Source organism: Esox lucius, chromosome 23 (genome assembly GCF_011004845.1).
Source record: "Esox lucius isolate fEsoLuc1 chromosome 23, fEsoLuc1.pri, whole genome shotgun sequence".
Taxonomy (NCBI): Eukaryota; Metazoa; Chordata; class Actinopteri; order Esociformes; family Esocidae; genus Esox; species Esox lucius.
The window spans coordinates 8,553,773-8,577,168 of NC_047591.1; the positions used below are offsets into that span (position 1 = coordinate 8,553,773).

The following is a 23,396-nucleotide window of genomic DNA, read 5'->3' on the forward strand; positions in this document are numbered from 1 at the left end:
CCTGAAACAGCTCTCGTCGTGCGTAACCAAAAACAGGCACATATACTATTCTTTTACTTCAGACTTTATAAACCCCAGCGGCTATATACAGTGTCACTACTTTTCATCTGCCCTGCGAAGCTAAATCCTAGCTCCCAGCAAGCAATCTTTACTTTGGAGAATATTAAATCCATTTAAAGCCTGGGAGCTATCTGGCTAAAAAAAGCAATGGGCTTTTGTTATTATTTGACCATAGGCCATTTCAGGTGGTCCCTGTCTGGCAAAATAAATAACAATTTGGGGCCTATACTTTTTCCTGATCTGGTAACCTAACGAGGTAACATGATTAATCTCTTGTTAACATGTTAAAACCAAAAATGGTTCCAATTGCTAAGAGGTCACACCACCATTGTTTGGGTAAAATGCTGAGGGATGGGTCTGGAGAAATGTAACAACTCAAATTCATAGAACCATAAAGGCAAGGCCTTAACATCTGATTTGTAACTCCTGAAAAAAAACCTGGCCTTGGGGACAATGACAACCCTGTCAAACTGGGGTAACCTTGTACTTTTATAATAGGAATCATGTTTTAAAGAAAGACTAACAGGGGTTTCCTATAGGGTACTCTAAAGTAGCAGACATGCCAATACACAGATGACATGATTGCACAATGAACTTCATGGGGCTGAGCTTCATGCAGGTTTGCATTGTGTAGTCTGTGATGGGAGTCTGTTCCATCCAATTCAGCAGGTGTTGCAGGTGTGACTTGAAGTTTTCATATGCACTATTAGCTCACAAACTGGGATGCACTTTGACAGTAAATTACCCCTAGCGCATGACAGTGCATATATTTGCATGTGAAAGCCTAGTTGCCTCCAAAGCCTGGTACCAATGTAGTTGTTTGTTTATTTCTTTATAACTTTAATTTATAGACATTCGTCTGGATAGGTGGTGCTATAAATAAAAGTTACGGCAACAGATGACATGAACCCGTGATATTATTCAAGGACTAAAGGCCTTAAGGCTTTATCTGCGACATGTGCGAAACTCTGGTGACATTGAATATTTCAGAATAGTATTTGTGATGTCTTCCTATTTCATGACTCAATACTTAAATCACTTTTTATACAATTCTTTTTTTTTATTGACACCATAGAATTCTGTGATTGGATTCCATATTTGAGCAATGTGTATACTGCATGCCCAATGTACCACGGCTGAGAGCTTCGCAAAGTATCTCAGAATGTTTGGAAACACTCTTGTTGCTGTTACATACTGGTTACTGACGCTATTAGACCTGTATAAAGGTCTACCAGTGATATACGATCTCATATGCCATGGCTTTCAAGTCAATCAACATTCAGGATATGAATGATCCAGTTTAAAAAGTTTGTCACGTTTCTGGCTTAAAATATAGGTTTTTACATTGTGAGGACCACCTGAAGGTCACATTTGTGTAAATATAACTCAAATCAAATAGTGTGTGGGATATGAGACCTAAAAAACTAAAGGGAGAAATTCTTCTTTTCCAAAAATGCAGAAGGAAATAAAAATTAAAATACAGAGAATGGCAACGCAAGGTATATATTGAATTAAGTGAAATGAATAGGAATAACAATGGAAAAATACGGACTGACATAGGTAGAAATAACTTGGATATACTTGGCCCGTTACTGTGTAGCTGTTGGCAGAGCATGGCGCTTACGACAGGTTTGTGGATTTCATTTCCACAGGGAGCCAGTACCAGAAAATGTATACACTCACTGCTGTAAGTTCTTCTCAATAAAAAAATGCCTGCTAAATTAAACAGGGAATTCCAGAGTTGATGTGCGGTGGTATTTTAGGGTTATGTGCATATTGGGAGGGGTAACAGTGGATAGATTTATAAACAGTAGCAGCAGCAACTTGCTGTGTACATCTTAACAATATAAACGGGGACCAAACTGTCTCCAAATGTTGGTTAAATTAGAACACGGCAACTAATGGTGACAGGCTGCCCCATTCTGAAAAATGCATTTTAGTTTTGGGTTAAGTATTAAGGTTAGAAGTTTAGGGCAAAAATTACAATCAGCGTTAAAAAGGGTAGGTGTAACGGATTACGTTTGGAGTCGGAGTTAGGGTAAGGTTATGTTTAGGCATGAAAGTAAACCTGTCAACATTTAGATAAATAAACCTGTCAACATTTAAATAAGTAAACCTGTCAACATTTAAATAAGTAAACCTGTCAACATTTAGATAAGTAAACCTGTCAACATTTAGATAAGTTAACCTGTCAACATTTAAATAAGTAAACCTGTCAACATTTAAATAAGTAAACCTGTCAACATTTAGATAAGTAAACCTGTCAACATTTAGATAAGTTAACCTGTCAACATTTAAATAAATAAACCTGTCAACATTTAAATAAGTAAACCTGTCAACATTTAGATAAGTAAACCTGTCAACATTTAAATAAGTAAACCTGTCAACATTTAAATAAGTAAACCTGTCAACATTTAAATAAGTAAACCTGTCAACATTTAGATAAGTAAACCTGTCAACATTTAAATAAGTAAACCTGTCAACATTTAAATAAATAAACCTGTCAACATTTAAATAAGTAAACCTGTCAACATTTAGATAAGTAAACCTGTCAACATTTAAATAAGTAAACCTGTCAACATTTTAATAAGTAAACCTGTCAACATTTAGATAAGTAAACCTGTCAACATTTAGATAAGTAAACCTGTCAACATTTAAACAAGTAAACCTGTCAACATTTAAACAAGTAAACCTGTCAACATTTAAACAAGTAAACCTGTCAACATTTAAACAAGTAAACCTGTCAACATTTTCAGTATCCATAGTTTTTTTGTGTGACAGTGTGTGTATTTAAAGTCTAATTTGTGTGCATATCATCTATATAGTCATAATACTAAAGGGATAGCTTTCTACCAAAATGTCAGGTAGAGCCGTGTAAAACCACTTTCTGGATTTTACATTTCACAACCAATCTTTCCTCCAGGGGATCTCCTCTTTCACTCTGTCTTTCCTTTACTTCTTCTGCATCTCATTCCCACTATGATATACAGTAAGTGCTTTGCCTTTGAAATAAAATGAAAGCCTGCAGAACAGAAAATGCAATTTTTTAAAAGGTACATCATGCATCTGTAGTGACATTGGTCTTAGAGGTATAATCTATGGTACATTCATGTATGTTGATCTGTAAATCCATAGCCCAAGGCCCCACAAAAAACACAAATTGCTGATCTAGGAACAGTTTAGCCGTTTTGACATCATTCTAGATAAGCTCTCCTTCTTTGAGACACTTTGTGAAGACTTGCCCTTGCCCTGGCCTTTTCCATGGAGATAAAAGGGTCAGCCGTGTGCCAATCTACAGTACAGCATGTAAGGTCTTGTAAAGATTACCCCCTAAGAAACAATTCACCTCTGACCTCCCTCCACCATCTGTCATCAGTACAAAAGGATGACTCTCCCCCCCCTCCGCCCCATGTATATAGCATGGATGTCATTGCTTGCTTCACTTGTTATGGCCTAGTACAATATGTGGGCGGGGGTTAATAAGTTTGTTCATGCACCCCCCCCCCCGGTTCATAGCTGTCTGCTCGGAGTTGCACAGTTGCTCCGAGGGTTGCATGTTCAGTCCCTGTGTCGCTCACACGTTTCGCCACACACCTAAACACGCCGAAGGAATGCCTCTCAGTCATCATGTCTCTTCTATTCCCAAATCTTAGCTCTTAACTCGTTTTAACAATAATATATCACAAGTTGTTAGGCGGCGTGCTGTCAGACTGGCTTTAAGAAGACCAGTTTTGAAGTTCTCATCTCACTGTGTATCAGTCAAGTCAAACGGTGCTCATTTGATCACTCAAAAGGATCCCACCATCCAACAGCAGACCGATTAATGGAACTGATACATTTTTATTTAAAATACTAAAGAAAACACAAATGCAGTATAACGTCTTTGGGTGACTCTGCCGTTAGGACCACAGCACTTGAATTGACGAAAAATGCAGTATAACGTCATTTGGTGACTCTGCCGTTAGGACCACAGCACTTAAATTGACACTGTAGACACATTTCTATCTTGGCCACTCAAATCCCACTTTTGCAAAATGTTGGTGTTAGTCAGACTCATTTTGTAGGCTATACTAAACAATATCATGTCAATTATTGATATTCAACCAGCAGGTATTCAGTAACATTAAATAACGCTGTATTAAGTTTTTCCTGGCATTTTGTAGAAATTATGGAAACAGGTTTCTGCTGTTATGGTGTATCCCTACAATTTAGCAGTGGCGCTGCACCGGGCTGTACTGGATTAGATTCACTCCTGGGTGCTGGTAATCTTAAATAACTTGTATGGTTTGGTAACACAAACTGAAATACAAATGTATAATAAAAGAACATTGAAAGAAATGTATCCTATTTAATCCACATTTATGTGGGCAAATTAACATAATAAATATCAATATGTCTCAATAGTACCCCCCCCAAAAAAAATAAGAAACCCTAATGAGCACAGCTTTTAATGATTTGAAAGCATAAAAGGGCCCACTCCCTCTGATCACTGTTGTTAATGTTAACACTTGCACCCGCACACAGATATAGATACACGTTTATAGCTTCAGGCATTGTACATCAGTTTTACCTCTCATAATTGTTCTCTCAATTTCAAAGAGCTTTTAAACCTCTCCGACAATGTGATGACTTCTCCAGAATACAACAACAACAGATCAGCCAGGTGTTTATGTAAAATATCATACAGCTGATAGATCTAACATGGGCTATTCTTTGATTTTGACTAGTAACAAGGGGCAAATACTAGAATTAGGATTGGGGTCATTTGCTTAAATCGTTCTTCCTGATTTGATTAAAATCACTGTGGGATGTTCTTTCAGCCAAGCAAACATTTGTTAACGTTTTTTTGTTTTTGTTTACTGTATATTACTAGCTAGCCAGCTACGTCTCTGTGCTACCTGTCCTATATTTTCTGTTATCTAAAGGAACAACTATTGTGTGTTAATAGCTGAACCTTCCATACTGTATGTTTCCCTTGAAAATGAGCGGTGCACAGAGTGGATGTTTAAGCGTCATAAGAGACACAGACAGAGTTAGCTAGCAGCTGCAGAGACTGAAAGCACGCAATGCCCACAGCGTTGTTGCACATTTAAAGGTCACAGGCCTGTGTTTCATCATAGAACACTATATCTTTGCTCAGTACTGTCCGCTGTGATGGGTGGATGCTGGACATAGCTGCCTTGTCTCTTAGTGCTCTATCAACTCCTTGTGATATGTCAGGCACCTGTGAGTTCAATCACGATTGTCGGAGAGAGAAAATGTCTCTTTTTGCCATGTGTACTTGCCGAAGAAGTGTTATAGGAAATAAAACAGCTGGGTGAGATGGGAGCACATTTTGACCTACAGCGGGGACGCGGTGAAATCTGATCTGATTTGCCATTGTCTCATATCACAAGATACCGTATGTCATATCAGGCGAAGTGGTTGAAATCCATCAGAAAGGTAATTGAAAGTTCAGGACAACATCAGGCTAGGAATGTTTATGGAGAATCAAATACTTTCCCACCATTTTTTGCTGAGGAATTCTGCACAGATTCATCTCTCTCTGCGAATGACTCTTGCACAGGTGTGTTACTTGGAAACATGACAGTAATGCATTTCAGACATAGGGTCATAGTCAGTAGCATCTTAAACTATTGGAAATCTACAGCCTAACTCAAGTCCCGCTCAATTTTCTGCTCAATTTGTACCTGCAGCAAAGGTCACTAGTGTAAGCAATCAGCCAATGAAGACACAGAGACACACAAGTTTGGCAGACTTTGGCCCGTGACACCACTTTTCGAGGGTGGTCTTAAGAATTGTAATCTTGGTTGTGTGGATATAAAATAAGACCAAAGTGATTATTTTTTATTTCCCCTCATTAAAGCAGTAACGGAACAGCTGTGTTTCCACGAGGCACGGATTGCAGCGAGGCACTCTATTGTGACTGAGATGATAAAACGCATAATTAGGTAGCAAGTCACTGTTGTGTTGTTTCTCCTCTTCTGTATATTTGTTTGAGAAATAATCCTCTATCTCTTCTCCTGTGAAGTGGTGCTGTTCATTATTACTGTGCTGTCACCTATTCTTTCTGCCTGCGCGGTGCGTTGTGTAATTTACCCTCATTGGCTGGGTTGGCAATTTCATGAACACGGCTTGTTTAATAATGGATGTGGTTTGTAACGTTGTGCTATTATTTCCCCCCACCTGTAAATGCAGGAGATGTGTGAGTGCAGCTGTGTTCAGTGGGCTGGATATACCAGCCACACAAGCTGGGTGTGAGAGTGAGATTGGAAGGGATGTGTGTGTGTGTGTGTGTGGGGCGGGGTGGAAAGAGAGGAAGGCAAGGTTTGTTCCCCTGTCTTCTCAATGAAACACATCTACAGGATACGTCGGGGTGGATCTGAAGAGGACCTCTGATGCGTTTGGGTGCGGGTTGTGCGCACGCGCTCGCCCGTCCTGTTTCTGTCCGCCCCGCCCGTCCGTGCGTGTGTGCCTAACTCTGCGTTCGTGCCTGTACCAGTCTGTGTGTCTGTGTTTTGGCCTGGGCGTCAGTGTGTGTCTGCGTGAGGGTTTGTGAGTGTGTGTGTGTGTGTGTGTGTGTCTGTGTGTGTGTCAGTATCCAGCGGCACAGCCCAACAGACAGTTGCCCTGTACGCTCCTCTCATCTAATTGTTCGGTGAAGCCCTGCGGAGAATTAGAAGTCACAGTAGCCTTTGTCCTTGGGATGGTGCGGCTCGCTGCTGGAGCAAGTCTGTGTTGGTGAACCACGTTCAGTCCCTCAGTGAGCCTGCAACTCATATGTCATTATCCCAGCCTTCACACATCTGCTCTGTTTTCCGGGTTGTAGTAGTGCACTAGTAACCAAGGCACTAGTCACTGGGAATGGTCCTTGGTGCTGTGAAAAGAAAAGAAAAATGGCTGTCTATTGTGAGGCAATTTCTGGGAAAGTTACAGGGCATTTCATGGGCAAGGGGGGGGGGGGGGGGTGGGGGGGGGGTGGAAACACGTCTCTTTTAGCCGAGTAGTGACATGCAGCGGGAAGAAAAAGATAAATGTAGGATAAAAATAAGGCAAATGAATACAAACGATGTCTCCTTCACCGGGAGCAGAGGATAAATCACCAGGGCTTAATATGGTCGTGAGACAAGGGCTCCTTCTCTGGTGGAGTGTTCAGAGCACCGAGCCTGGGCCCGTGTTAATAACTGGCCCTGTGCACTGGATGGGCCGAGCTGGCCGTTTGTTCATTCAGGTGTCACAGGAAGTGACCTCGCATCGTGGGATGTGTAAAAGTGACCTTGTGGTCGTTCTTTATTAAGCTTTCTTGGCAGAAAAGGATCCTCTTTGCGTTATACACCTGAAGTTGCTAATCTCGGGTCGGGGTTGGATTGCGCCCCTCAATAGTTCAGGGTAGCGGTTCGCTGGGACCTGATAATAAGGCTCGACCACACCAAAGAAACTCAGATTAGAGCCTTCTGAAAGCAGGATGGTAAGAAGCACACTATAGCCTGCATCCACTGAGTGTAGGTTTAGAGTTGTGCTACTTAGGGATTAGGTAGACTGAGAGGGGGGGGTTTATTGGTGATCTACTCTAAGCCTGTGGGCAGTGACCTCAGAGCTTGTAACTAGGTTTGACTCTGAGAGGTTTTCTCCATGTATAAAACACAACCAGTGGATATAACCTATGGATATTAAACGGCACACTCATACCACATCTGTTGAAATGGGTCAGAACCCAAAATGGCACCGCCCCCGATTTGTTCTGAACAGCCAGAGCTGTGGCTACAGTCAGTTTGTTGGGCTAACAGTCCCCGATTTTTTGATTTTAATGAAACTAATGATGAACGAGAGGCCCTCTCCTTTTCTCAATCTCTAAAGTCCTTTCCTTCTCTCTCCCTCAACTCCCACCAAATGACTTTCCTCTGTTCGGACAAGAGCGGCCCTTAATGGCCCCTCAAAACAGAAAGTGACTTACTACGCCATCAAACCCGATACCGCTGTCAGTGAATATTGTGACTCATGTTCAGTGCTTCAGCTACAGCAGTGACACATCCAGCCCTGACACACGGCACAAATTCACTGAACACCAATGTTGCTGCAATTATCACCGGTTCAGTCATTTTATCATCTCCTCTCATCCAGAAAATGTCTCCTACCTAAAAATAACAGCTGATCCGGAATAGCCACGGCACCGGCCCGGGACGTTAGCAACTGTGCTGTGTGTGTTTTGTCCAAGTGTGCGCGCGCGTGTTTGTGTGTGTATTTTTCCTTGTTTTACTGAACTTACGAAGACCAAACATTTCACATGTCTTAATGAGGAAGAACTATTTGGGTTTAGGGCTTAGGCTTAGGGTAAAAGTTACAATTGAGGTTAGTATTGGAGAAAAGATGTTAGGTTTAAAGTGTTTGGGGTTCGATTAGGTTGGATTGGATTGGCTGTGGGTGGGTGCGTGCGTGTATGTGGGCTGGTGTTTTAGGGGTTAGGGTTAATAGGATTGGGTGTGTGTGTGTGTGTGTGTGTGTGTGTGTGTGTGTGTGTGTGTGGAGCCCAGTTGTGAGGTAGCCATGGACATCCCCTGTCATTCTAGAGGAATTACATCCATCATTAGTGGGAATGACCTCATTTGCATGGTGACTTGAATATTATTGATGAGCAACATGTTCACCATCACACGTAGCCCCATTACAAGGATAATGAGCGAGGAAGGTCATCCTGCACACAAACACACACACACACACACACATTTTCACTCTTCAATCCATCCGGGCATCATTACATATGGTGAATTATAAACTGGGTGGATATAATCCTGAATGCTGATTGGCTGTTAGCCCTAGTATACAATATGTATGACATTACATGACTCTTTGCTACTCTAATTGCATTGGTAACCAGCATCTTGGACCGTGGCTAGGCGCTGTGTCCAAGCACTCTGCGATGCGTCGTGCCTACGGGACAGCTCTTATATCAGCCTAATACCACAGCCCCATGTGCCTTATTGTTAGTTATACAACATGTGGCCGTTATTTGACAGGTGTTGCGTGCTAAACAGATGTCCCAATTACCAAATTGGACAGATTATTTTCCTGAAGGTTTCTAGAGAAAGTAGATGCCGCAAAAGATGTGAAGAGACCACCATCACCCTATGCTGTGCCAAACGAATGCCCTTTTCCAGCCTCGTCATCCAAGGCTCTGACTTTTACATCGGAAGCCCTGTAACGAACGTGCGCACTCTCACTCTCCGCATGTGTGGCGGGATAGGTGGTGCACTATGAAAGAGACGCATTAGGGATTCTAAGGCTTGGGGCGGTTTTTCCCTCGTACAGAAGTGCACTTTTTTCCCCCACGGCCCATGGGGACCTGGCCTGAAGTAGGGCGATATACGCGGGAGAGGATAGGCCGGCGTTTGGGAGGCTGACAGACCAGGGGTAGTTCTGAGAAGAACAGAGGAGCAGAGGAGCTGGCTATGTGTAACAGGAGAATTGCGTACTGGTGGGGAGAGACAGTTCATGTCGCTGAAAGACAGGGGGAAGTGAACATGAACGGGGACACGGTGCCCCGGGGAAACCAGGCATTCACCAGAGACCTAAATATACTGTGCACTTCAGACTTTCTTCCTTTCACATGAATGTAGTTCTTCTCTCTGAGGTGTCACACTGAATGGATGGTGCCTGAAAATGATGGTTCAGTGTGTCGAAAAAGATTGCGAACAGGAGGATGTACAGCGTGCTGTCACTTCCTTGCGATCTAACCGAGCTGCAGGACTCGGGATGAATGATCCGGTTATGCGGAGTGTTCACTTTGACGCTCTCTGAGAACACTTGACATGGTCCTCTCAGGCTCTGTGTGGAGTGGCGAGGCCCCCCATACATACAGTACTGTCAGCATGTATGTCTGGCTCTGTGTGGAGTGGCGAGGCCCCCCATACATACAGTACTGTCAGCATGTATGTCTGGCTCTGTGTGGAGTGGCGAGGCCCCCCATACATACAGTACTGTCAGCATGTATGTCTGGCTCTGTGTGGAGTGGCGAGGCCCCCCATACATACAGTACTGTCAGCATGTATGTCTGGCTCTGGAAGTGCCAATTAGTCACTGGAATGAATTTGTAGTGTTTTTATTTTTGCCGTTGGTTGCTTTAATAAGAAATCATTGGGCCCTGATGAGACAAGTGTGTGTATTCGTACGTTTGTCTGTCAAGCATTTCCGATACTCTCGCTACTTGATAACGCATGGGCAATTTGACAATGAACTCCTTGTGAACTCGCCTACCCAAAGTGGGTGCAAAGGCACTTCTGGTTCGCCTGTATTGACAAGTAAAAGCAAATAACTGCAATTTAACTTTATCTACTGCCGGATGCAGGAACACTCATAGCTTTACAAATGACACTAACGGGTCAGAGGAAAAGAGAGGCGTAATGACAGCGATAAAGGAGACTGATAAGCAGAGAAGGAGCACAAGGCAGAGAGGGAGCGAAAGGCAGAACAACAGCAGGGAGTCGTCCAGAATCGCTTCCCCACACCGTAGTTCTCCGGCAGGTCTCGGTGGAGTCCCCATTGATTGGGTTCATTTGGTTTGGAAGAGTGGATCCCCTCGAAAAACTTTTCCCCCAGGAGGCAAATGACTAATGAGCTATCGATTGGTTTGTTTACATTCTGGTCGGAACAACACCTCTCACAGTGCATGATGGACCTCATAAGGGAGGTCTCCGAGGTTGTTTTTCCGGCTACTAACAGGCACCTCTCCAGGCCTGAACACCGTCCCACTGTCAGAGTCCGTTATGTGTTATTCTGTCAGTCACTCTGAAGCTCCGGAGAGAAACAGGCAATGGCTGTAGAAGGAGGGGACCATATGGAGTGGCTGTCTGGGCACGCAGGAAGAAACAGACATATGCCTCTTAAACCCGACAGTTAATATTTGCTGTCTTTCTTCCTTCCTCCATCAGACAGACTGAAATCTCTTGCACCTGTTTACGTTTCCCGCTCGTTTGGGACACAATGGGGGGGGGGGGAATCCCAAAAACCCCTCGCTATCAAAACAGCCTGAATTCTTCCCCATTTGAGGTGTGTGATGTTATAAATCAGCATGGATGGAAATTGGTCAGAGCGGGACAGCCAGTCAAACCTGCCCCCCCCCCCCCCCTTCTTTCTCGCCTCAACAAACCTGGGGCTGTTGTTTTCGTAACCTTTGTTATTGATCCGAACTGAACTTCTAAATGTCAAGTTAAAACTCGACACACTTTTCACATGTGGGTAGAGCACCCAGCCACACTCCGCACAATCGGGGTCTACTGGGATAATTACAAGATGTCATCATTAGGTGGTGGACATGTCCAATTATCCTAATTAGCCGTTGATGGTTTGTCTGGGGTCTCTGGCACGATAGCCAAGTATTAATCAGTCTATTCTGCTTGTTCTGTGTCCGTCAACTGCTCCTGTTCATTAGCCTCAATGGGCCTTTCAGAGAATCAGACACTGACAGAGGGCACCGGAGGTAGGAGAATGGAAGTAGCAGGAGTCGACTGGAAAGTTTCAAGACGTGTCTAGAGTTATCGGAGATAATTTAAGTCGGGATAAAAATAGGACGATAAGGAAGTATGTTGTAGCATTTTATTTGTGATGCGCTACGACCGTGTGGTGTGTGTGTGTGTGTGTGTGTGTAAAGTAGTATGTGTGTACACCTCACATCAGATCAGATTTAGATCTTTAACTCAGCACTTTCCAAGCTGGGCTGGGGAATGTATTCTAATTCATTCTGACTGACGCAACAACATCAAGGCGAAGTGAAAAGATCAGACATTGACATCAGTGCTGTCTGGAGATGCACAGCACAACAGCTTATGCCAGCATTACATACCGAACTTAATGCTGTCCTCCCTTTTGGTGGTGCTACACACCTAACACACACACACACACACACACACACTCCTCATTGTCTCAATGGACACCGTCTCTCATTGTTGGTTATCAGTCACAGAACCTGTCTTAACTGGGTCAAGACCACCGGGGCCTGGGAGACCTCTCCGTCTCTCTCCTCCTCTGCCCCTGATCCGACCAGATTGTCAGCGCCTCGGAGAGACACAGCTGGAGCCGGGACGTCGCTCACACCTAATAGGAATCCTGAGCCGAGCAGGAGCACGGAGCGTTTAATCGTCGGAACCTTTGAAATGCGCAGTGGCGGGCCGGACTGGCAGCCAACTGTACGTGGCTTTGATCGTTTCTACCGCATCATCATGGAGGTCTTGGCCGGCTGCAGTCTTTGACACAAATGGAGGGTTTTGTATTATAAATCAAACAGTGCAATCGATATTAGTGCATCTTAGCGCATTTATGTATACATAAAGGTAGGTTTCAAACAGAGAAAACAAACTGCAGGTGCAGTATTTATTTATGGGAATTGTACAGCTTGTGGAAAACAACCGTATGTGTTCGCTATTAAGAACAGAAAATTATCACTGACACATTAGAGTGATTTTAAATAGATGAAAGCAATTTGTCATTGCTTCATATTGCATAACAAACGTCATCAGTAAAAGCCTGTCCTCGGATCTAGAGACAGTTGAAATTTACAGTAGAAATATGTTTCTTAAATCCATTGACAAATCTATTTTTGACAAATATTAGAAATGCATCTCTGTTTCATTAGTTTTCACTGTAGACTGCAGAAGATAATGCAGGACAGTTACTGAATAAATCACCAGTCTGTGTGTGTGTGTGTGTGTTTGCTTGCTTGCCCGCCATCCCGCATGGCACCCTATTCCCTACCTGGAATGGGGTTCAGTTTGGGATGTCCTCTATGTACTGGGGTACAGACCCCTAAGGCCTAACTGTAGGATGACCCAAGCAGTACCACTAGGAAACAGGTTAAGAAACAGTGGAAAGCTTTGATATTAACACAGTATGTATTTAACAGATAATATGCAGAAAAAAACACCCTTCCTTTCATGAAACACGGTGTCGTGGTATCAGGGAGGGGCTGAGAAGGTTAGAAAAGTGAAGAAATAACCTCTTATGTGAATATATGTTCTGTGATTATTCCTGTAACCGTGTTTGCGCATGGTTAAAAAATAAATTGTTGCTATAGCTACGGCATGTACTTTATAACTAGCCACTGTTATCCACAAGGTTTTGAGAAGACGGTGTTTGATTTATTCTTGTTATTTGTGTAGTTGTAATGGTACTGGTTGCCTTTCGGATTCGGAGGCACTTTTTCCGTAATTGAATGCGGTTTAGTGTTCTGCAGTATTTGAGGATAATGTGGGGAGAATAGGGAATAAACAGGGGGTATGTGGGCCTTCTGCCAAGCAAAAGGTTATGCATAATTTATAACGGATTAGTTTGGCACGTAGAGGTCAATAGAGGCTAAGTTGCTTGATCCACACGAGACGTAAAAAGAGAGACTAAGAACGATACACAACCAGACAGACAGATGCAGGGACCGTGAGAGGGACAGAGGGGGAGGAAGGAAAAGAGAGAGGGGGGGTGAAGGAAGAGAGAGAGAGAGAGAGAGAGAGACATATAGAAACAGATATAGAGTCTGTGTGTGTGAGAGAGAGATGGGAAGTGTCCTGAGGGGATGTTGGGTTTAGCCCAGCTTTACGCTCTTCATTAACACGCTAACCGCTAGCTTACACATTTGGGAGTTGCAGAGTGAACAAGAACATTATATAGCACCATGTCCAGTGTTCTTGGCACTCATTGTTGCTATTATTTTCTGGTTTCCCATCCGGTCATTTCTGTCTGTTTGAACTTCATAGGTCCAGTAGTTGTTTCGGACTGCAGACCATGCAGAACTCTTTAAACAGTACATGGCTCCATATGGACTGGATCGGTAGAAACTCATAATGACTTCTATGTTCTTCTATTTCAGTCAGAGAATGCACAGTGTGTACATAACGATGTACATAAAGGCTTGATCTGGATGTATCTGATTGTTTATATTGGTTCTCTATAAAACGTGTACACAGAGCCAATGTGGAAATTAGACCATCGCTCTCAGTGACTCAGTGACAAAAAAAAAGTGAAATCAAGAACATCTAAACCATTAACACAGCTAAATCATTGTATGGTGTTTCTAAAGAAGCAGCCAACGGAGCTTTGCTGCCTGCTTGCCTGTCACTCAGTCTGTCAGTCACATGGTGAATGTACTGATTGAGGTCCCAGTAGACCTTAGTCACTATTGCGTAATCTACATCAGTGCTTGTTGTGTATCCAGGCTATATATGCGTATCACATACACACACACGCCATGGGCACTGACAAACACCCTAAGCTTTGGAGTGCAGAAGAAAACCTGTCAATCATGTACCAAAACGGCACCTACTGAAACACAGGGTTAGGCCGCGTTGCACTACAAAATATGTTGAAATGGAAACCCTTGAACGTTGAAACACCGCTGTACATGCAGTGTGCTATATATACATGGTAAAACTCAACATCAGTGGAAATTGCCAGGTAAAAATGGATCCAGTGAAAATATTATAATATACTCTGCATTTTACAGCCTTCTCTTTATTACAACACACAATATCGCCATATTTCATATCCGTGCTATCAGTGATGATGAAAGATTTATTAAGATCATAAGGTCTCATATTCCTCTCCCGGGATGTGTAGGCCGCCATTAAATGCAGAGCAAAACCAAGATTATTGCAATGTGCTGGTATGCTATGTCGTTATCTCTGCCTCTCGAAGCTTCACGGGTGCCGAATCTATTTGGGACACATTCACTCCAGGTACAACCTTAGGCTTTGAAAGGCTTGACAGGTTTTAACGCGAGACATTCATCAAGCCAGCAAACGGGTGGAATAATCATATGAAAATCAGGCAGTGGACTGGAAAAGAGAGAGAGGGGGACTGAGAGAGACAGCTTGTGGCTAATTATAATGTTAGAATGTTTTTCATTCCTCATGCACAGTTGTCTGAGTGCACACAATCGGGTATGAATACATTTTCAAACCCAGGTTCTAATCCCAACCCTTATCTAACCTTAACCCTATCTGAGCCCTTACCAAACCCTAACCTTATCTGAATCTTAACCCTTACCTAACCCTAACCTTATCTGAACCCTAAACTTTACCTAACCCTAACCTTATCTGAATCTTAACCCTTACCTAACCCTAACCTTATCTGAACCCTAACCTTTACCTAACCCTAACCTTATCTGAACCCTAACCCTTACCTAACCCTAACCTTATCTGAACCCCTAACCTTAACCTTATCTGACCACTAACCCTAAGTGTATTGCTCTGTTTACATTGGGTTCCAACATGTAGGCCAACACACAGACCTGGATCACGCTTCACTTCATTTTCACATTATTTGTAGGAACCCCAAACATTATTCCCATACAAATTCTACTTTCCCCAAAACCTGGTTGTAGTCTACCAACAATGTCCAAGGGCCTCACATACGGTGGTGTAAGTTGACTTTTCACCATCCAGGGTTGTTGGGGTAGTTGTGGGATTACTCCTTGAGGTAGGTTGCTCGACTCGCAAGCAAATTTGTAGTTGTTGGCTGATAAAATGCGTAAGTGTTGGAAAGTACTTCCTGGTTTGCAAGCTGTGTGATAAAAAACAAAATGACATGGCGAGATAGCTGACACATTTCTCTATGTTGGACTCCTTGTTTGCCAGTGTTGATGTGAAGAATCTAACCTTGTGAAGTCTAACCTTATATTATATATACAATAAATAATAATACCATATTTATTTATACATTTTCAACACAAAATCCCTTTTTGACAGACCGCGTAAGCGGAGCCGGGTTAGAACAGCGAACGTCTCTTACTGAGTGACTGCCTGACTGACTACCCCTTGTTAAAGAGCATAGTGGTTAGAGACGCAGGCTCAGGAACAACAGGTCTCACGTTCGCCTCCCGTAACAGTCAAAATTGCATTATGCCTGAGGTTCCGGACTGAAAACATTTTGCTGGCTACAACTTTACATAGCTACGTAATTGGAAGCCTAAAATAAAAAGGTTCTGGTGGATATTAGGATTTGTTCAGGATAGACAAACACTTCACAATTCTCTTGTCTTTTCACTTGACAAAAAGTCAGTTATCGTTAGTGATGGCCATTCAAGGCTTCATTACCGTTCTTCTAGCAGCAGGATATTATGCAAGCAGTGCTAACTCAGATTTTATTTTTCAAAATAAAAGCCATCATTGAACTATATATAGTTAACAATATTTTCTGTGCATTTTATGTTTAATGTCCGTTCCAATGTTATTATTTTCTGTTCTTTTTCACAGACTAGATTGTTAACTATATTGCCTTATACATTTCAATTATGGCTTTTATTGTGATAAAGATAATCTGAGCGCTGCCAGCGTAATATCCTGCTGCTAAAATAATGCTAATAAAGCCTTGAATGGCCATCACTAATTATCGTCACTTATATTGATAGACACTGTATAGACAAACTCTTCACTGGCTACACGATTCTCTCGTCTTTTCACTTGACGAAAATGTCTGTTATCGTCACCTATATTGATACAGTAGTTATTGTATCAATGTCATGCACGAATGGCTAATAAGCTGTTAAAACGGCCAGTGGCAAAAGTCATACAGTTCATAGATACTATTTGTGGTGGAGGTAAACTTAATAAGAAACGTTACTCAGTTGAACGCTGGTTAAATATTCAAACTTGGCGTGATGTTAATAAGCGAATATAATATAATATGAAGACGCTATACTAATGCTTGGCATGAGTGCTGTTTGGTGATGTAGTGGTTAAAGACAATGCCTATCACATGCGCAACCTGGGTTTGATTCTCAAGAGGGAAGCCACAATTAACAAATTTTATTGCGGGCCGGCTGAACTAGGCTTGCCTGGTTTCTTGTTTTTCACCTTACCTTGTTCTGGGATTCAATCCAGCAACCTTTCAGTTACTTATCAGTCAAGACCTAAGTCCTAAAGTAGTCTTTTTCCTGATAGGTAAAAGGGAGATGTCCGCACAAATGTTTCTTGTTTTACAGTTTTTTGAGGTTAGTCAAATCTGTAGACACAAGCATGCTCACACATCAAACACGCGCACACTGAATGATGCCGAAACCTGGCAGAGCATGTGTCTGCCTCAGCATGTTGATAGCACAGGAGCATGATGGGTAATTAGTGTGATATTGGGTTTCATCCCAAATCGCACCATGTTCCTGTTCAAACACAGTGCACTAGACATTCAGGAGTGTCATTTGGGGGACACACTGCACTTACAGAAACATGAAATGGAGTTTTGATGATGAAAGCAAATGACATAGCCTTAATGATAGTCTTTGGGTCGTTTAAGCCCTTTTGTTCGACCATGTCACTCTTGAAGACTGTGGAGAAGTTCTCCCTGTGTGGTGTGAAGATGTGTGTGTGTGTGTGGTGTGAAGATGTGTGTGTTTGTGTGTGTGTGTGTGTGTGTGTGAAGTTGTGTGTGTCCAAAGGTTTTACTCTATGAATGGGGACAGACGTTTCCAAAACTGTGTTTAAACCAGAAAATTGGGATATTTTCCCCTTCCCTAATTTCTAAAAAAGGCATGGATAGATTTTGTGGGTTATGGTTAGGGTTCAGTTAAGGTTGTCAACGTCGCTGATGAAAGGCACACCCTCTCTTCTTTCAGACTCAGACTGTGACTGCTTTTCATGCCCGAAGGGTGTGTGCATAGACTCGGAGTCAGACAAGTAATGGGTGGATCCTCGACCAACGGGTTGAATGAAAACGATAAAGGACATGTTGAAACATTCTTCTTGGTAGTTTCAAATCTGCCCGTCCTCCATGTTGCGAACCACCAGCAGCACTCAAGATGTAGGCTTAAACCACTGATGCTGGTCCTATCATCTGTAATGGATGCTTCCTAGCTGTTATCATGTGAGCAGATCTAGTATCAGTGCAAAGCTTCCTGCTGTTTCCATTTTATTCCAGGCATTGATGGAGGAACCGTTCCCAGGCCCTTCTCTCTCCCTCTATCTCTCTCCCCCATTTATTTTTCTCTCTCCCACCCCCCCCTCAAAATCTCTCTCTGTCTTTACCTCCATCCCTCTCTCTGTGTTTCACTACCTCTACTTCCCCCTCAATCTCTCTATCTCCCCCCTTACTCTTTATCTTCCTCCCCTCTCAGCGCCCTCCCCGCTCTCTTCCCCCCTCCTCCCCTCTCTCTCAGCGTTAGTCAGGATTTATCACCTCGCTCCTCTCCCAGGCTGGTCGACGTGAGATGTGATATAACATTTCACTCAGATAGAGTCCTTCCGCAGGTGGGGTGACGCCCCCTCCCCAACCCGTCACCACTGCCGCATGAACTCACTCGACGATACCCTCCCCCCAGCGGATCCCATCTGGTGGGCAGGGCCGTGGAGACGATGTGTACTTCCACCTTCCCTTGGACACCCGCGAGCCCCGGTTACGTGCCACAGCGAAGGCCGACGCGGCGGTATGCCCGGGGTGGCAGCAGCAGAGACAGTTTTACAGGAATAGTGAATGGAGGGTCATGACTTGGAGGGTATTACGTACGGCGGTTGATACCAGCTCAAATGTCGGCGGAAGGCTCGATGAGCCGTGAGTGGCGTCGTCTGTGTGCAGCGCAGGAGATAAGGCGTCGTGGAGAGTTGTGGCTCGTGTCATTCCATCCAGTTGTCAGACGTGAGCAGAGCACGGCCACTTCATCTTCTTTTATGAGAGATTGGCTTAATAATTGGCACTTACAGGCTATCACAATCACATTGCGAGTCTTCCGGACCGGGCCATTACCACGACCGGACACACAAAGTAATAACCCGGTCTCCACTATGTCCCGTTTGAAATGGAGGGGAATCCGTCACGCAAGCTGGGCCGTTGCTTAATCAGGAAAGATCTCCAGGAGCCTTTTTGAAATCTAGAAATGACCTTGTGTTTGACCTATGTTGGACACATCAATGATGTGAAAAAGATCATTCTCAATAGCATCTTCAGGTCCAGGGTAAAGATTCCTAAAATGTTTTCTCATTCAACTAGGCGAATGGACCTTTTTCTTTTCCATGTCCAATCTTCTTTTTTCTTCGTCTCTTCCGTCCAGAGTTGTGCTCGATTCCTTTTTCTTCTGACACTTATCCATCCTGAGCTGCGCCTCAATGTTTTGTATTAGATTGATTCATCTGTCAGCAGCTGCCAGCAGCCCTGAATGCACGTGTGTTTGTGTGCGCGTTCGCGTGCGTTCGCATGTGCGTTAGTGTGTGCGTTAGCGTGTGCATGTACGGCTGAGCGTGCATGGAAGTGAATGCAGAGCAGCCTGTCCAGGGGCGTAATTGAGTGCTCTTGTGTGGTCATTGTGTGAACTGCTTGGGCCCAGAGAGATAGGCGCAATGATGTGATGTGAATAGAGGCCTGAAGTGGATCCTATTGAGCCTTGATTACTGGTGCTCTACATTAGATCCACAATTACTACTGATTGGCTGTTTTGTCTAAAGGCCTGTTATTGTGAGGCACTTCTCTCTTCTTGGTTGCTGTGTTCAGATGTTGTGTTGATACGAATGGTCCCTGTGTTTCATTTGTTAAGACCTAATTTTTTGTGACAATGATAGCATTATTTTATGAAATAATTTGCCAGTGTTTGTAAAACAAGATGACAGGACATTTTAGTATCACACAGCTCAGTCAAAATGTATCTGCATTTGAGTCTACATTGTCTGCTTGGATATTCTTATGTCAGTGTCAATGATCTATGCTATACGCTAATAGAAATTCAAGGTGACCTAAGCAAATGTGTAGGTATGGAACAAAAGATAGCTTACCCACGGTTTATTGTAATAGTTAGTATCATATGTGTCACGATCAAGTAGGGCAATGTATTCACCCTCTGTATCGTTTGTCTCCTATTGCCCTGCTGCTTTACATAAAATGTTAGTCCTCAGTCTCATTTGAAAGACGTAAAATATGTCCCTCTCCATCTCTCTGTAACTCGTTCCTTCTCTCTTTAATGGTCCCTCTCGCTTTCCTTCCTTCCCTTTGAGGGCCAGTTCAGGGTGTCATGGTATGCAAATGCCGTTGTGGGAACAATGTTTGCGTACTGTATGATGAGTATTCATGTCAAAGCTGGTGGTCAGGTGATTCCATGGCTTAGAAAGAAGTCTTTTGTGCTAGTCTGCTGACAAGTCCACTTCCAGGCTGGACAAGGATGACATTATTTTTTGTTGTTTTAAACATACATTTCCCTCATACTTTTACCCATCAAATTGGCATTACAGTCAACTCTATCAATCAGTCAAATATATTTTTTAAAGCCCCTTTACATATTTCGCTAAGTGCTTACAAAGATTGCCTGCCTAAAACCCCGGAGCAAGCAATAACACTTTAGTGACATTAGGGAACAATCCATAGATCTGTTGGAACAAAAACCTAGAGAGGATCCAGGCTCTGGTGGCAGACCGGTTCTCTGCTGGCTTTGCCAGGTGGACATTATAAGAGTACATGATATTTAAAGGTCATGTCATTCCTTCTGAACCCAGCCCACCTCTGACAAGTGTAAAGTAGGATGAAAGAGTCAGGCTACTGACTGTAACACTGTCATGTTGATAGCACTCTGGCTCGGTGTCATCTTTAGTTAGTGGTTAATACAGGGCTCGATTCCATCGTCTGACATATGAAGTGGAATGGACACATTTTAGAAGCCGTTTTAAACCTTAATTACTCTGCAAATGTCCATTTGGACATTTTAGTGGTACAAGACGATGATCAAGTTGATTATCCTGTATCTGTAGCAACTGTTTCATGAATCTTTAAAGAACCAGAATAGCACCTGAAAGTATTACTGTCATCTGCTTATTGTGTGATTTGATCCTATAGAATAATGTGTTTGGACTCCTCAGAATGGGCGTTAAGGTTAACCCGGTTTCTCCATTTGTCACCTTTCCATCTTATTCTGTCTCTCTCTCCCTTTTTCTCTATCGTAATCTCTCCTTCCTCCCTCACCCAACAGCTCGTATTGTCCGGACCAAACAGTGGTGCGAGATGGACCCATGCCTGGAAGACGAAGGCTGTGACCTGTTGGTCAATAAATCCGGATGGACTTGTACACAACCCGGAGGCAGAATCAAAACCACCACAGTAAGTTTCACTTCCCGGAATCAGAGCCACAAGAACAGAGACGTCAGTGAGAATGTCATTTGTGGTATTGCATTTCCATCAATCACTAATGCGTAACCTCACCCCAATCTGAGACCCATGTTTCCGCTCACTCACCGCACCCCACCTTGGCTCCTGGGTCAAAGTTCAGCGCTGGGGCAGTTCACTTCCCTCCCATAGTTAGCGTCGGTAGCTTGCGGCAGACAGATAAACTGTGGTATTAATAATCCCAGCCCCAGCCATGTTAAACTCAGCAGATGTACCAAAAACTTTTCTCCTTCTGCCCTCCTACTTCTACCCGACAACACAAGGGCTTGTTTACCTATTCATCTCTTGCAATTAGTTTGAATTAAGGTTCCATCTAATTACTGGAACAGATGGAGGATTCACGGCAGGTATTTTAGAGAGGATGCCACCTACCCCTTGCTTCACACGCAACGCACGCGCACAGCAACACGCCGCCATACAGACGCACATGGGTCCACGTGCACGTGCGTATTCTAACCCTCTTCCACACGCGCCTCCCACCATCTCTGTCTTTCTAAACCCAGGAGTATCGTGGCAGTCTCCTTCTCTCCACCCCGCCTTCCACTCATTAGTAATTAAATACTGTTAATTTGCGCATTCGTTATGCAACTCTCTCGCTCTCCCCAATTTGCCCGCCCACCCGCCCAGTTTCTGAATGTCACTTTGTGAACTCTGACAAGCGTAAGCCTCATCATTAATGCATCTCATAGTTCTGTCACCATCTGAGCCTAACTTGTTTATGGGCAATTCCACAGGAAGGTCAAACAGTTACTGAAGCAGGCAATACAACATCCGTAGAAAAATGTTTAGAAAAACCTTCATGTAAACTGTGCACCTTGCATTGGATCATCTTGAAACTTTCATCTCTGTGTTCATCATCTGTAAGATTTCTTTTTTTTTTTTATCCGTACCATTGATTACGGTTGGGGATGTGATTAATTATTATGCCTTCACATCATAGCTGTGATTAGGGTTGGGGATGTGATTAATTATTATACCATCACATCATAGCTGTGATTAGGGTTGGGGATGTGATTAATTATTATACCATCACATCATAGCTGTGATTAGGGTTGGGGATGTGATTAATTATTATACCATCACATCATAGCTGTGATTAGGGTTGGGGATGTGATTAATTATTATACCATCACATCATAGCTGTGATTACGGTTGGGGATGTGATTAATTATTATACCATCACATCATAGCTGTGATTAGGGTTGGGGATGTGATTAATTATTATACCATCACATCATAGCTGTGATTAGGGTTGGGGATGTGATTAATTATTATACCATCACATCATAGCTGTGATTAGGGTTGGGGATGTGATTAATTATTATGCCTTCACATCATAGCTGTGATTACGGTTGGGGATGTGATTAATTATAATGCCATCACATCATAGCTGTGGAAGCTAGCTCATTCACCAGATTTTCTGTGCTTGTTCTGAGAGGTTGTCTGTTTACTGAAGCAATTATTGATAAGGAAAAAAACGTTCTAGCTGCAATGTGCTGAATTGCATTTCTTATAGTATTTTTGATAGACAGATAAATGTTAATGAAGTAGCACTTCAAAGAAGGCCAATTGTTGCTTAATGACTACACCACTGCTCTTCCGGAGATATGTGCTGAGGAATGTAGACGTATTTTCAAATCTAAATCAATACAGTGTCTCTCTTCCACCGTATTTCAAGGTGAGCTCCTAAACCTCTTATAACCTTATACACTAGACATTTCTATTCCATTTATTTAGCATGCTCTTATTCAAAGTAATGTATCGTAAAAAGCACCTGACTCTGATGTCATTTCCCTTGATAATTAACCATTTATTATCTGAGGGTGAAACAGGTTAATCTATAAAACAAAGGATTCTCTGATTTCAAGTTGTTGCACCCTTGTACTTTCTTCAAATAATGTAATCCACTTTGTCTCTAAAATGAAGTTGGTATTGATCAGTATTTGGTTTCCAGTTCTTTTTTTCACTGTTAGCATTAAAAAGCTTTCGGTTTAGATTCAGAACCTAATCCTTTTAAATCCAAAAATGAACAGAAATGACATTGCCAAAAATATTGAAACCATAGAAAATGTGGTAGGCAAAATTGCACGTCATTCCTGGCAGTTTGGCCCAGTATTCTTCTGCTTCTTGTACTTCTTCTGTTCCAGTTCACCCAGATTTAAAGGTTGCTTCCCAACTGCTGTTTTCAAAACAGGTTTTCAACAGGATTTAGATTGGGACTCACTGAT

The 23,396-nt window shown here is 42.9% G+C and overlaps 1 protein-coding gene across 2 annotated transcripts in view; it reads left to right on the forward strand.

The window, feature by feature from the left end:
• The window catches only part of tafa5a (TAFA chemokine like family member 5a), a 111,720-nt gene that overhangs the window by 73,239 nt on the left and 15,085 nt on the right, over window positions 1–23,396 (forward strand). For both annotated transcript variants that reach the window (XM_010886984.4, XM_010886985.4), the window contains exon 3: window positions 20,975–21,102. In XM_010886984.4, the coding sequence (XP_010885286.1) occupies window positions 20,975–21,102 (128 nt within the window). The remainder of the gene's footprint in view (window positions 1–20,974; window positions 21,103–23,396) is intronic.